Source organism: Ictalurus punctatus, chromosome 15, assembly GCF_001660625.3.
Source record: "Ictalurus punctatus breed USDA103 chromosome 15, Coco_2.0, whole genome shotgun sequence".
NCBI classification, from domain to species: domain Eukaryota; kingdom Metazoa; phylum Chordata; class Actinopteri; order Siluriformes; family Ictaluridae; genus Ictalurus; species Ictalurus punctatus.
The window spans coordinates 18,199,462-18,215,659 of NC_030430.2; the positions used below are offsets into that span (position 1 = coordinate 18,199,462).

General features: G+C 36.3%; 1 protein-coding gene across 2 annotated transcripts; it reads right to left on the reverse strand.

Moving 5' to 3' along the window:
* fam131c (family with sequence similarity 131 member C) lies at positions 1-9,717 on the reverse strand. 2 transcript variants are annotated; one of them, XM_017486863.3, is made up of 7 exons: positions 9,347-9,717; positions 8,189-9,183; positions 6,913-6,983; positions 5,965-6,055; positions 5,078-5,311; positions 4,003-4,101; positions 1-1,187 (listed from the first exon to the last, which is right to left on the reverse strand). In XM_017486863.3, the coding sequence occupies exons 2-7, from the start codon at positions 8,217-8,219 to the stop codon at positions 928-930; spliced, it is 786 nt and encodes a 261-aa protein (XP_017342352.1). In that variant the 5' UTR covers positions 8,220-9,183; positions 9,347-9,717; the 3' UTR covers positions 1-927. The 2 variants fall into 2 exon arrangements, with proteins under 2 accessions (XP_017342352.1, XP_053542272.1); XM_053686297.1 differs by having other exon boundaries at positions 8,189-9,717.
* Positions 9,718-16,198: the final 6,481 nt, after the last annotated feature.

A 16,198-nucleotide genomic window follows, 5' to 3' on the forward strand; every position in this document is an offset into this window, starting at 1 on the left:
TTATTCCAGTTCTCTCTCTCTTTCTTTGCTTTGACAGAACAGAAAATACATCTCTTTTTTTAGATGTCTGAGAAAAGTTTATCTCTCTTTTCTCTTACATACAGAAATCTTTGTATACATCACAATATAGAAATTACTATATGTGAACAAGGCTTTCAACAGATAAGCTTTCTTGGAGGAATAATAGACACAGGTCTTAGAGTTCTCAAAAACCTTTAAAGTCCTGGGTTTCATCTCTGCAACAAGCCATAAACCGTATTCATCCTTCAGCCACCACACTCACAAAAAGCCTTTTTGTGCCATACTCTCTGTGAGCCATTCTTTACTGGGTTTCTCTGAGTCTGAATGAAGCCTGGCTTAAAGAGAACATGTCTTTTTATGTCCACATTATATCCAGATGCAAAGCCCTGGCAGATTTCTGCTTTTATATGAGATGGAGAAGCATCTGAAAGGGGTTTATAAGCAGGTATTTACAGGTGCTGCTTTCTAACCGAAAGCATATCACGGGCATTTCCATCTCAATCACTGCAATTTTGAAACACATTAGTGGGTTTTGAGGATGTGTGTTTTTTTCTGGCATTGAGGTGATTCAGTTCCTTTAAAACATCTGTCTGTACATACTGTTAATAACATTTTGTCTTGGTAAAGGACACCATGTTATAGCTTTATGAACTGATGCTTGCATCAAAAATATCACTTCAAGATATGGCATGGAGACTTATACGATCTGTGTACATCTACTGGGTAAGGCGATTACCTCTTAGGAGGTAGATCAATACTGGTGCTGCCACACAGACAAACACATACCACCATATATAAACTCATACCACCATATATAAACCGTGACTCGGTCATATGAGGTAAAACAAATGTCCACTTTGTTCCAGCTTTCAGAGTCACATATCCTGTCTGTTGGCATTCAGATTTTCAGTCAAAAAAGACCTCATCCTCAGAGCTGCTGTCTGCGTGTCGTACAGGACCGTCAGCCGGTGAAGTCCTCTGCTCCTGAAGGAAGTACTGTGCTTCTGGCTGAGATACAGAGCTACAGAAGAAGGGTTGAGATGGCTGTGTAGTATTCAGAGAGCTGGTTTCAGCATTGGCCTCCATGTGTATGCTGTACAGATGGTGCGGAACGCCCAAGCTTCCTCCATCCATGACGAACTGAGAGAGATACATGCCCTCGTGGCCTATGGAAAGATCATCATAAGTGCAGGATAAAATTTCAAACTAAAGATTTAACACTGTATGACCTTTATGCATTATGAGTGACAGTTAAAGGAAACTGGCTTAGCTCCCAATATGATTTTGCAATGAATAGTAAGAGAAAAAAATTAAGTGGGAAGTTTTATTTATATAGCACCTTTCCATAGCTCAAGGACACTTTATAATCAGGAACAAAGAACAATTGAACATATAGACAACAAAAAAAAAGTCAGGCATCAGAAGTAGAGAGGTAGTGTTGGGGAAAAAAGAAAGGATTTTAACTGTGATTTAAACAAGGGAATGGAGGATATGTTCCGGAGATTTTGGGGGAGTGAGTTCCAAAACTTAGGGGCAGCTACGCTGAAGGATCGGCCACCAGCAATGGAGAGACGGAATTTAGGGACACAGAGAAGTCCTAGGTTTGATGAGCGAAGGGAGCGTGTTGGTGTGTAAATGTGCAATAAGTCACAAAGGTATTGGGGTGCTAAACCATTTAAGGCTTTGAAGGTGAGGAGCAGAAGTTTGAATTTAATGTGACAGGAGACAGTCATCCAGTGCAAACCAGCCAAAGTGGGAGTAATATGTTCGAAGGTTTTGTATGGGTAATAACATGTACTGCAGAGTTCTGAATGTATTGTAATTTAGTAATCAACTTAGATGGGAGGCCAAAAAACAGACAATTGCAGTAATCAAGTCGTGATGTTATGAATGCATGAACCAGTGACTCAGCATCCTTCATGCTAGGAATGGGACACAATCTGGCGATTTGTCTGAGGTGAAAAAAGGCAGATTTGCCGACAGATTTGATGTGCGCTTTGAAAGTCAGTGATCGGTCAAATGTAATTCAAAGGTTTTTTATTTTCCAGAGGGTTATAGCAATGTCCAAGTCACTTTTAACAAAGAAATGAAATGCATGAACAGAATGGAACCAAGCATTTAAATGGGCCTTAGTTTAGAGAAGCAAATGGACATGAAAGGAAAAACAACAGATTATCAAGACACAAAGAAAACAAGCATCAGGACTCTTTTATGTACTGGTGCCTATATGATAGACGGAGCTTCCCCTGACTGTCCAAAAAGAAGCAAGCTAAAGTCCAAAGTGGTTTATTCATCTTACACCACAAAAATGTTCCAACAGTGAAAGACTGAGGTACTTTAGAAATCTATTTATAGTTCCATTTAACGAAGTGGAACATCCGCAAAACACGTTTCTTAGGATATAACAGCTACAAACAGTCATTCTTTCACCAGCATCTCAGTTTTTCACCGCCTTTAAGTTAAAAAGACAAGAAAGCACAACTTGTCATGTTACCAAGAAACCAGAAAGCCTCTGACACTGCAGACTCCTTTTATAATGCTTAATAAATGTCTCCTCACAGAAAATCTACTTCGTTACTTATTACACATTTTATCAATCAGTTTATGTGGAGCATCTGCCATACGTAGTAAGTCCCTGTGTAAGGTGTTACCATAGAAACAATAACATAATAGAACAAGTGCTTTAATATAAACTCCTGCCGGAGCTGTGTTAATATAGAAAATATTAATCAACACCTTCGAGCACTAATTGTTTCTGGCATTGCCCTTGTTGATGTTATCAGACCTGGGCTAATCTGCATTCACATAAGGGCAAATTTTAAAAGTAGACCAGAAAGCATGTAAGTCACTCTAATCACATTTACCAAATGTTGTTTTAAAAGCCTTCACCCTTCCACATATGTGGCATTTTAATGCAATAGATGAGAAATAGCACACTACAAATTGGATAATTGAAAATATGGCAAATAATGCACATCGAAAGCACTTCTTTTCATGAAGAAGGAAAAGCGGAAGTATGAATAAAGACACTAATTGCACTCAAAGACATTAGACTGCTACATCTGTGAATCATCTCCCTTCTAGAATTTTCTTTTTGCATGAGTTTTTCAGGGAGATTTTACTCATCTATACTTCCTTTCATTCAGGCAGCCGATTAATGAGTAACAGGAAAGGATGTTATGATGTACCTGTTCCTATCTGCTTCAACAAGCCATATTTCATCATTACCCATCGAAATACCTCACACAGACCATCATTATAATCATGGGATGATTGTATTACAGTCTCAGACAGGAACAGAATACAAATCCATCACACAGCCATAAGAAGTTGAGATCTACATAGAGAAAGCAGTTTCTATGCATTTTAATTGCAAACTTTAACATTCAATTGCTGTGAATGTTTAATTACAAAAACGGCACACATGTTTATGCTAAGAGCTGAGTGCAGGCTAATTATTGTGCTGACAGCTTTTCAGTATTGCCCTGCTCTGAAGAAGTACTCTATGCAGTCTGTAGTACAGAACAATGACATGGTGTTATGGAGTACAACCCCGATTCCCAAAAAGTTTGGATGCTGTGTAAAATGTAAATAAATGTAAATAAAAACAGTATTACTAAATAGAAACAGCTGGAGATTAATTAGCAACAGGTCAGTAACATGATTTGCAAAATGCATGTTTAGTTGCAAAATGTTCCTCCAGCTGTTGGTTTTTAGCAACACTTACTTTTCCAGCCTTTTGTTGCCCCTGTCCCAACTTTTTTTGAGATGTGTTGCGGCCATGAAATTCCAAATGAACTTATTTTTTTCTTAAAATTGTACATTTACTCAATTTAAACATTTAATATGTTCTGTTGTGAATAACATATGGGTTTATGAGATTTGCAAATCATTGCATTCTGTTTTTATTTACATTTTACACCGTAAATTTTTTTGGAATTTTTTTCCAACTTTTTTGGAATTGGGGTTGCATATTCATACCTTGTAATTGGACTGTGCCAGTTGTGGCTCGATCTGTGACTTCAGGTGAAGGCCATGCATTCATTGTTGCTTCAGCGAGGGCAAACTGCTCAGCTACCCCTACGAGAAGGAAATAGACCAAAACCAGGTGCAAATACCAGATTAGAACATTAAATCGACCTCAATTCCATTTTTGTTTCAAGTATAGCAGACAAGAACACATGGCCTGAAGATGTGTACTAAATTCAGAATAGACAGTCAGACAGTCAGACAGACAGACAGACAGATAGATAGATAGATAGATAGATAGATAGATAGATAGATAGATAGATAGATAGATAGATATATAGATAGATAGATAGTGGCACCTTGTTATAACCCTGGTTGTTACGTTTGGCTGAATTCAATTTTTTTTATGATATCATCTTACAACTGTTTAACCGGCAAAATTCAAAACTGAAAAACAAGTTAAAATTTTTACACCTGGAGACTGGAGTCCAGAAGTTATCAACATTCAGGAGTGAGCTGTAATTAAATTTTTGCTATTTTATGTTTACTTTTTAATAGATAGACATCAGTTACTGCAGGTGTATTTCATTAACATTTAAACAAACATCATTTAATACGTGTTACCTTACTTTGTTACTTTGAAGTTCATGGTTTGTTCATTTTAACTAATACAGTAAATAATGTTAATTAAAGGAACCTTAAGTAAAGTGTTTCTGTTTAATACAACTTAAGCAAAATAAACTTAATAACAATATTTAAAAAAAAAAAAAAAAAAGTATGATGGGTGAGGTGCCATGTGCAGTTTGTCCTCCCAAAGTCAAACCTATGCCAAAGGATAACTTTGATAGATGGCATAAGGAAAACTGGCAGTAAAGGCAAAAAAACACAAAATGCAGTACAAGTATCAATGAACATCAAAAAATACAATAAATATTGTTAAAGAAAATGAAAATAAGTATATCAAATAAAAATAGAGGTCTGCAGTAGAAGTGCTTTACCTATATGCTAAGATAATAACATTGATAATAAGGTAGACAAGATGAGCTCTCCAAAATAAATAGAGCTGTATGATGTATGATTTGTTAACCTGCAGCAAAGCGTGCCTCCTTGATCTCGTCGGTCAGATGGGAGTAGAACTGCTCATCTTCCTGCAGTGTGGACCCTGCTCCTCCCCAGCCTCCTCCATCCCTGCTCCAGCCACACCAGCCCACTCCAGTCGCTGTCTCCCCACCCCAACCTTTCCACTCGATCAGGTGGGCCACCCGTCCCTGTGCCATCGCTGTTGGCTTGGTTATGTGCTCCTTTATAGTAGCAACTAGACCTGAGCAGAGTATAAGGAAATGGAATGGAAACAAAGAACAAAGAAAATAAATTGAGAATTATGAAATGAAATTGGAAGAGGTCATGTGGAAAATGAAATATTGAAGATTGAAAGTGGAAAATAGGATAAATACAGAAAAAATGAGTCATTATCCCTTTCAATTCACTGTCAATTCAAGTGAAAGAGATTCCCTTTATATATGTGTAATTTCTAAATAAAATTCTTGTAAGCAATTATTTCTTATGAGAGTAATTTATTCCACCATTATTCAGATAGCACTTTTCTCAGTTACTGCGCTTTACTCTGAAATATTGATTGGCTTCAGATTAATTCCATAATTAAACAGTCAAAGAGCCTTTAAGAGTTTAAAACATTTAAATACCCACAAGACATTTATTAGCTCCTGTAATTAACTTACAAGATAGAAAAATCAAGCAAAACAGCAGTCAAAGAGAAAGATACAGAAAAAAAAAAGAGAAACGCTATGCTCATGAATAAGATGTGCAATTGGTGGGGAGATTATGTTAGCAGCCTTTGGTCGAGACTGACTGGTTTTCCAATTTATATGAATGAAATGAACGTACGATGAACAAAAATAACAGGGATGCATTGACACAAGCACATTCAATCTCCATGCATCAAGTTTTTCTCACCCATCAAGGAAGATGTAGCCAGCTCCCCGATGTTATAGCCATTGGCATTCTTCTTATCTGTCACTGAGCCATTGTATGGCTGATGATTCCCCTAAATCAATTAAAAAAAAAGAGCAGATGAATGTATATTGTTTATTATACATCATACAAGATGTATTATAGAAAGAAGATCAATAACACGTACAATATGTAATAACTAACACATCAGGACGATGTATAACTTTTTATTTTAACACCATGTTTCTTCAAACATAAGAAGCCTATGTTTGTAACAATGCCTTGTAGAGAGATCTTATGCACACCTTCATGGAGAAGATATAAAGCACATTTATATTCTTAGGTGGAAGAACATTGCATTTGGTCAAGGGCAGCAAAAGTTCCTGGATATTAAGAGTAATAAAAAAAAAAATTGCTGCTAACATTACATTTACATTGAATTTTTTAGGGGTGTCAATAATTTTTGTCAGATGTTTTAAAAGAGAACACTGTTATTTAAGAAAGGTTTTTAAAAACAAAATATTTTTAGAGGAAATGTATTATGCATGATTTTTTTTATACTTATATTAATTTAAAAAAACATTTTTTTTATTTTATATAAATTTTGGACATTCTTTTGAAGTGTGTCAATAATTCTGGAGCTGAGGGTACATGTCTCTTTAAATCACACAGCCATAAGCACAAATGCTAAAGTGGTATCAAGCCAAAAGTACACAAAACAACACACCTACGCAAGCAGCATATCACAGGTGTTAATGAGACACTCTTTCTAGAGTGCAAATTAAAGTATTTGCATGCAAGGAAATTATATAAAATCTTAAGGAGGATTTTTTAATAAGATGAGCCAAGCTGTACATTAAATATATAACTGTATAATATATATTAGGTAATTCTCAGAAATGTATGTCCTATCCAATGGGGACTGGTTTTGAGGCTGAAACATGGACGGACCTTGACAATGGGTTGTCCTTCTGTCCAAGACTGAAGCTCTCCCATGGGATGCTGCTGGATATTTTGAATCTCTGCAGAAGAGCAAACATGTTGTTGTTAGTTTCCTCTAATCTGTTTCCAGCCGCCTGTTGAAATTCAAACTGAAGCGGATGGATGGGAATCATTCCTGTTGCCTCCATGTTGCCATGGCAACAAGCAAGTGTCTTGACAATCCATCCCCGGGGATCCCCTGGTGTGTAGGGTTGATTCTCATCTCTGGCCCTACTTCATTCATTCATGACCTTATCGAGGACATCACATTTCACTCCTGAGAGTCTCCCATGGCTCCTGGAGCTACCCGAGGACAAATATGTTAAATGCCTTGATAGACACAACGTGTGGCCTGTGCAGTGGTGCACAGTCAGTGTGAATACCTTTTTCATGCATTATGCATCGGTGGTGACCCTGGTATTTAGCATGCTGCACTCTGCTTCAACCATTGCACAAGCAGACACACAAAAGCAGGCAGACCTTTTGCAAGTCGAATGAACAAAAGCTAGCTCTGTATAATTTAATTTGAAGACACTTAATATCAGGACATCTGACCCTGTCATATTGCATCTGATGAGATGCATAGCCATTTTGATCCTCTCCTCTTTTTTTCCAAAGGATTTCCATCTAGTGCACAGAGACTGATGAACAGAGTCGAACAGAGGGCTTCCATCCTCTGATGATCCTGATAGAGTCTGAAGCCCTAAGAGACTTCACCTTTATCTCAGCCAGTGAGTAGCTGCTCCGGGAGCTCTCCTGTCACAACACACACTGCTGTTACCCATACAAAACAAGGTACTCAGCTCTGCAAGTTTAATTTCCAGCAATAATCCTTCATCAGACAAACACATACACACACTGGTGGTACACTGTAGTGTCAGAGAATAAAGTGCTGCAACACTCCTCCTTAACATGAGACAATATTCTCACTTCTGCTGTCTCTCTTTTTCATTCACTTTCACACAGGATGATGTAAATGATGCCGGCTGCAGTGGTGGTTACATGTATATATCTTACATGATATATACTGATTTTCAAAGATTTTTGATAATGAATTCTAATCCTAATGTACTATAAAAGTGTCCATGGTGATAGTCTGTAGTTCTCGGGATACGCACAGGACTGTTAGACTAACTCATCAAAACAATAAGTAGACACATCCTGAGTATAATTTATACCTTTGAGATAAAGCAAAAAGTAAACATTGACAGCAAACAGACAGACATACATATTGACTGAAACTGACCTTGATGACCTTTGCAAAGGCAGGCGCCCATGGTGACCCTCAGTCAGGTAATTATCTGTTCACCATGCTGAATGAAGGAAGGATGACTAGGAGAAGATTAGGCCCAAGACACAAAGCTACACAGATGGAGATATCAAAGGGGAAAAAAGAACTTGATGCCTGTCCGATAGAGGAAAGCACTTCCTGCCATCTGTGGAGCTGAAAAAGCAGGGGAAGAGAGAGAGAGAGAGAGAGAGAGAGAGAGAGAGAGAGAGAGAGAGAGAGAGAGAGAGAGAGAGAGAGAGAGAAACAGGGAAAACCTGAGTGCATGCTGCCTGCTTGTTCAGTGTCCCTCCCTTCAACCCCTTCTCCTCCCCACTCTCTGTGCTCTCACTCTCACCTCCACCCTTTACATGCTGAAAATTACAACCCTCACACATTTACTGAAGCAAAAAAAAAAAAAAAGATGAAGGCAGTGCAAATTCTCTTGGAAAATGAAACATCTTAGGTACTGTCAGACACAGCATACTCTTAAAACCTGACTTGGAGCAATAACATTATAATATTAACAAGACAAATAAAAGTATAGAATAAACAAAAGAAAGACACTTCAGTAAAAATCTTTATGTGGGAAAACATTAAGAATAGTGAACGATGGCGAGATTATCTACAGCTCTCTACTGCCCTCTCGTGTCTGCACGGCTCTTTGGTTGGTCTAAAAAACGGTTCCGTGTTGGAAAAGGAAACGAGTCAGGGAAGATTCTAAGGGCCCTGCTCAGACAGGGGGCCCAGCAGAACCCCATACTTTCCTGTATGATTTTGGTATTTAAATAGCCTCTTTGCACAATAATCTATTAAGAAGCAGGCTATAATGAATGCCCTCAGACTGTGCCAAGTGCATGTGTGTGTCCCCTTAAGCGGATTATTCAGAAATGCAGCACTTCACAGTTGTGCATCAGGTAGATGGCAAGAGATGGTGCAGACAACATCGGGATACCAAAAGCCGAAAGAAAACCCTGAAAAAGAGGAGGGAGCAAGACGGGGAAGACAGCAAGTCACCCATTTATTTTTTATTTTTTTAAGGTGAATTACGTTCCCTGTTTTGTGCTAAGATTCTGAAGCTAGCCCGTATGAAGCTGTTATAATTAATATAAAATAGAAATTCTATCAGTTACTCACCCAGATGTTTATCCTTGGAAGTTGGAGCACAATATTTCCAAGAATGCATGTTTTCCCACGCAATCGAGCAACAATAATGCAGCATTGAGCTTCAAAAAGTACGGAAAAGCACCAAGCGACAATAAAACTAGGAATCGATCGAAATGTAATGTAATCATAAAAAGTTTATGAGGGAAGTGTTGTAATGATGTCCGATTCGTGAATAAATCGTTTGTTTGAGTCGGTTCATTTCAATGAATTGGAGAATCCCGTTGATAAAACCAGTCTGAATGATTCATTCACGAATAGAACCGATTCGATTCTCGAGTTCAACTCACTGATTCAATGATCCTGTCACTGTTTTAGCTCATTTCCACATTTCTTGCTGGAGCTGCTCGTGTGTTAAACTTATTATACACTCAACGAATAATAATAATAATAATAATAATAATAATAATAATAATAATAATAATAATAATAATAAAGTTCAGTGTTCTTGGTACTTGGGGAAACAGAAATTTCAAGTCGACAGCTTATAAAGGCATCCAGACAGTTTCTTTAGTGTCTGTGTATGAGAGAGAGAGAGAGAGAGAGAGAGAGAGAGAGAGAGAGAGAGAGAGAGAGTGAGAGTGTGAGTACAATGGTACTTGTACTGTATATATAGTTATTTGTATATAGCTTTAAATGCATACTTTCAGTTAATTTAATAAACTGTTCAGATGTAGTTCTTTATAGTCTCTTCCTGAATATGCAATACTTGTTATGCCTATTGATAATGATTGTTTTTACACCTGGCGATAAGAAAAGATATTTCGGGGGTGGGGGCTTGGGGCCCGGAGTACAAATTACCCAGAAACCCTAGCGGCGCCCCTGAAACGAGAAGCACAAATTTAATACCTGTGCAATACCTGCATATGTTCAGGCCTTTCAACATAGTGTTTTACCTACAGGCAAGTCTCAGAAAGAAATCTGGGGGAATCAGTGAACAGATTTTCAACCTTTCTCTTGGCCCAACATATCCAGTTCCCCTCCAGCGATGAGCAACAGGCAGTGCATGTGAAACAGGAGACACTGATTACTCTAATGCTGTAATTAAAGCTCTATCAGGAAAGGAATTATGTTAATTGTACGGGGTTTCCGTTTCATGCACGTGCAGCTGATTTTCGACGTGCATTTGTTAAACATTAAAATATTACATTAGAAATTCCACATACACACAACATATTAAACAGCACAGCTCGATGACTTTAAATTTCCGTGATTAAAAAGTTATCTCCTTATGAGCGTTTGTCACTATTGAAAATATGTCCTTTTTGGGGTAACTTTTGAAGCCACGCCTGCATACCATATATGATCAATTATGGGTGCGTTATAATAAGGTTTAATTAATATTTAATAATTATTCATATTATTCTACAGAATATAACAACAGTAACAATCATAAGAAAAAGATGAAGAATTTGCTATCTAGTGGCATAACAGGCTCATCATCCCCCGCCCTTGCGTTGTCATAGCAACCACCCTGAGCCTTACAGAAGAAGAGACGAGAGAGGAGCTAGAACACGTGTGTGAGAGAGAATATACTGATTAGCATAAAAGCATGAAGTGTTGATAAAAGTCCTTGGAGAGAAAACTTGGACTGAGCTGAGTAAATGGAAAAATTAAAATTAAAATTGATCAGAATGATGGAGAAGGGGTGGAAATGTCCTGATGATTGATTAAAAAATGTTTGATAATTAGGATTACATAAATATCATAAAATAAAATAAAATGTATACTGTACTTTATTAATTCTTCAGAAACCACTTTATCCTGGTCAGAGTATCCCAGCAACACTGGTGGTGATTAGCTAGTGGTTAACTAACTCATTAAGCTGGCATTAGCTTAGCAGTAAGTTATTAGATAGACAACACACAGTTTGACTGTAAGTGCATTGTATGAAAGCACACTGTAAGTAATGCCCCTTGTTGCAGCACTAACAGTGCTAATAATGCTGCTTGTGTTATGAATTGTGTTAGATATTTTAGATCCTTATTATGTCAACACTGTTTAATTTACAGTAATTTACTGGCAGCAGAGTTTACAATTAAATTTATATTCAATATATGTTATATTTGTAGCAAATTACTGCAGTACATTTACAGTAAAGCACTGTAATAGCTTACATAGTATAAAATAACACATAATCCAGTACATTTGCTTATTTGGCTGATGCTTTTTTTTTTTTTTAAAAAAAAAGGCAGTTTACAATTGAGGCAGGCTACAAGTGAACAGAAGGTTAAGGTCTTTCTTAAGGACCCAACCATGTCAGCTTGGTGGTGCTGGAATTTTAAAACACAACTGTTTTAAACTAACTGTTGTAACTAACTGATTAATTCATTGATACATTGATTAATTCACCTCCACCACTGATGTAAATTGCACTAAAAGATGATTTTCAGTGCTTTACGTAACCAAATTTTCTACTAGCTTAGAAAGGTAAACTATAATATGGATTGTATTCACCTAATATAGTCACTAAAACAAAGGGCACAAAAATGATCCACTTACTTGCAGAGAATTTTTATCATTCCCACCTCGGCTATAAAAGGTTGTCCCTGTATCCATTACATTTTCTGGTATTTTAAGGTAAACCAACACACTGGTCTAATCAATCCTGTAAAATAATAAAACAATAATTTTCTTTTAAATAAATACTGTACATTTATAGCTTTTTTTATTACAGTGAATGCAGTGAAAACATGCAAGTAGACTCAAGCTCTAACCTTGATTTATGAGAAACTTTTGCTGCTATTGATACTTTAACTCTATTATAATAAGTAGCTAATAGTATCAAATCAGGCTGCCTATTCTAAGTGTTATTTTTATTCATGTAACAGGGACAATTAATAAACAAAATATGGGGAAAAAACATGACCACAATCTAAATCTAATGTAAATGGTGCTTGAAGCTACTGTAGTTTAACTGTAGTAACATTAAGTTAAATACAGCCTACATGACAAACCAAGTCAATAATACACACTCAGAAATTAAGTAATTAATTTTTTTAAAAAAAGAATGTTAACAAAGAACTGTGGTACAGTTAAAGAGAAGCTAATTTTAACAACTTTAACAACTTTCTCCTGATTCTTATGTCCAAATGGTGAATATTTTTGTAAAAAAAAAAAAAAAAAATAATAATAATAAATAAAAATTGACTTCTCTGAAATCAATTCAGCTCTGTAGGGGCAATCTGAAATGTTGCTTTCTCAAATACTGCAGCACCATAGATAATTAATTCATCTTTTTGTTTGTTTGTTTGTATTTTTGTCTATGATTCTGCTGATGTCTTCAGTCCCTGTTCACGCTTTTATTGTGTCCATCCCACATAAATTAATTTGAATTTATATGTTACAGTTTTCTAATAAAACATGAATCCTCATGATAGCATGAAAAAGTGAAGATAAAATACTGATGGATTACAGTTTAGAAAGGCATTTGGAACATCAGGAACCAATTTAAACGTTGTAGTTAACTCTTCTGAATCTGTCAGGATGACACATCGGATCTTTCCACCCAGAAAAGACCTAACATTAAAAAGGCAGAGCCAAAACAGAAATTAAAAGTAATCCACCTCAACAGATACAGTAACACCACAAGAATTTCTGACTTTGAAAGCAAGTATCAATATGAGTAGTAATCCCCAGGGCGATGCAAGAACTCACAAGCAGGCACGGAATACATGTAATCTGCTACCATAAAAAATTTTTTAAAAATTAAATTAAAACCTCCTACACATGGCATCTTGGCATAAAATACAGATAAATAGAGATAAAAGGGAAATGCTGTTTGCATGATTGGACAAAGGCTTGGAAGGAGTTAGAGAATTTGCTACCTTTATCTCACTCAATCTGTAACTTGAGACCATAGTTCATAACCAGATGCAGCTTCGTAATGTAACTTTTGCATGACTGCTTTGACATAATCTGTGCTGACATGAATGATCACACTTATCAAAGATCCTTGACACGCAAATAATAAAAGAAACTGTCATTTTCTTTTTTTATTCTTTTTTTTTTTTTTTAACAATAGACTTACAGTTGTATATAGTGATTAATCCTATGTTTCCCTATGTTAGGATACAGTAGTATACCATGATCTGAATGATTAATACATAGCACATTCTTTATTGTTTAACTTTAGTAGCAGCTTATTAAGTGGTTAATTCTGTTCCAGAGGTCTGAAAATGAGAAAACCACATTATATACATAGCTGGTCTTTTGGGAGCCATTCAAAAAAAATTAGTGGGTAACCATGAGGGTTCGGCTTACAAATGAGCGCCGCTCAAAACCCACCGAGGTATTCATTTGGAGGATAAAGCAGATTTTCTGTTTCCTGTAGATGACTTTACATAATTGGGGGATATGTAACTAAATCTAAGGTGTAGTAAATATTGCTGAGATTGTGACTGTGCACAGGCATTAGTCTGAACATGTTCACTACACCTGCAATCCATAGTTTAGGGTTCTATCTAATTTAGATAAACATTTCAATCACACAACTCTGTATGTGTTCAGTTCTGGGACTGAGAAACACTTCTCTTCTGACAGAATAGGAGAATCTGACCAGTCATGATTGTTATTACAGGCAACTATACAGAAACAACTCTTCCACACATGTTCCTACAAGCACATGTTCCGTCATTTTCCCTGGTTTGTGGATCATTAGAACAAATAAATAGCTCTATAGAAATAACTTTTCCCTCTGACATGAAGCCATCAAGCTTCACAGCTGGGTTTCCAGCTCTTTTTAAACCCACAATACCTAATCAACATTTCCACACAGCTAAAATGGGATTGCTTTTTAGGATATGCTCTGTAGTCACGTTGGACGCCTCTGGGTTGGAGAGTCCCTTTCGTCTGTGTCTCCACTTGGTTTACATACCTCTGACACCAAAAATAACACAACTGAAGCAATAATCCATTTTAAAGGCCGTGTCAGTGGTTATTACACTGGAGAGGCTGTTATATACACAACTCGGCAGCCAAAGAGCCATGTGAAAGGCAGAAGGTTAACTCCCTCACAGAATAAGATGAAATCTGTACAGAGAACTTTTTGTATAAGTAATGGTTCCCTGTCAAAATAATTCTTTGTCATTAAGCATTGGAAAAGTCTTTTACTGTTTCATGGCTGCATTTCTGTCTCAGAAGATTAGAGGTGATGGCGCAATGTATATTTCTGAAGGAATGCATGAAGAATGGATCAAACTTCAAAGGGTCTGGTGAAATTAGTTAACCTAGCTGGGACAAATTAGAAGTGGTGGGAAAAGAAAACTGAAGCCATACGCTTGTAAAATGGGAAACAGGTGACGAATTAATAACTGCAGGTTTTGTGCATTGTGATATGTTTAGTTCACTTCTGTTTTTGTGATTCAGAAAAAGAAAATTGTGGTTTGAGGTCATGCCAAAAAGGGGGTTGTGGATGTGGGCTATACTAACCAACTGAAAAATCACTTTTATGTCAGCTCCATTTCATACACTTCATGAGCATGTTCCAACATGTCTCTTACATCACACCCAATCCATCTCCACCTCTGAAGAGCAACTTCAACCTGCAAACTGGCTGCTAATACACTCAACCACCCCCCCCAAAAAAAAGAAAAGAAAAAGAAAAGAAAAAAAAAAAGATTACTCATAATAATTGATTCACAGCACATTTTTCTTTCGTTGCGGCTTCCTTATCTGTCATGACTTCATTTATTCAATTGGTAAGTGTATTTCCTTTCAGTGCTGCCTGATCTGGTTTACTGATGAGCCATGTGAGATGTGCCTTTATTGTTCTGGCTTACTCACACACCGCAGACACACCACAAATTCATGGTCCCAGAACTGAACTGAATAATTCCCCAGAATGGTTACTTCACTTCACCTTCATACCTCCTCAGAGAAGCCACTTTTTTTTGGTAGAGGCAGATTTAAAGATTCATTGGGCATCCAGGAAACAAAAAGTAACTACAGATAGAAAAAGTTTCCACTTAGACCTCTGGGTCAGTGCAAGCAGATGCATGTATGAGCAAAAACATTAATTAAATTCAATTCTTTTATTGATAAATGCTGGGTATGGCAGCTGTGCGCACAAGTATTAGGCACTTTTTTATGTCAAGCAGCTGTAATGCTGTTTTATAGAGTGCACAACTTTATTTATTTAATTTTTTAATCAAAACTGTTGATTGAAAAAAGGGGGGAAATGTATTATTACAGAGAAAGTGACATTTTGTCAGAGGTAAAAAATACATTCTTAATATTTAGGAATGTTTTTTGTGATAAACATACACTACATATTAGGAAATTTGTTTTTGAACACCTAGAGTTTCTTGCATTGTTACAGTTAATCATTGTTACCAAACAAAATAATAAAGAATAGCAATTAAATAGGAAAACATGAAATCTTTGTGGAACTTATTAACTGCTCACTCTCTCAGATCCTAAAAGGACTCTAAATAAGTCTGTTTTAATAAATCCGAACACACTTGGAGAGATACATAAGTCTGTATTTAAAACACCCAGACAATGCTAGTATTAACTGTAAAACATAAAACTGTAAAACTGCCTAATTATAATAACTGCCTAGTTAGAATGGTAAAGATTTTAGCCTTTTTTTTAAAAAATCATTTCTCAATTTACATTTAATAATAAAATAAAATTTAAAAAAAAATCTTTCATGAGCTTTAAATAAAAGAAAGTAATTTCTTACATTTCTCAATTCATTAAACATTTAATTAAAGCCCAATAATTTAGTAATAAAAATTTTGATTCACTTATAGTACCTATCCCGTAGTTAGATTTTCAAATGAGGTCATTTTAAACAAAAATGCTAAAATATAGGGTGTTCAA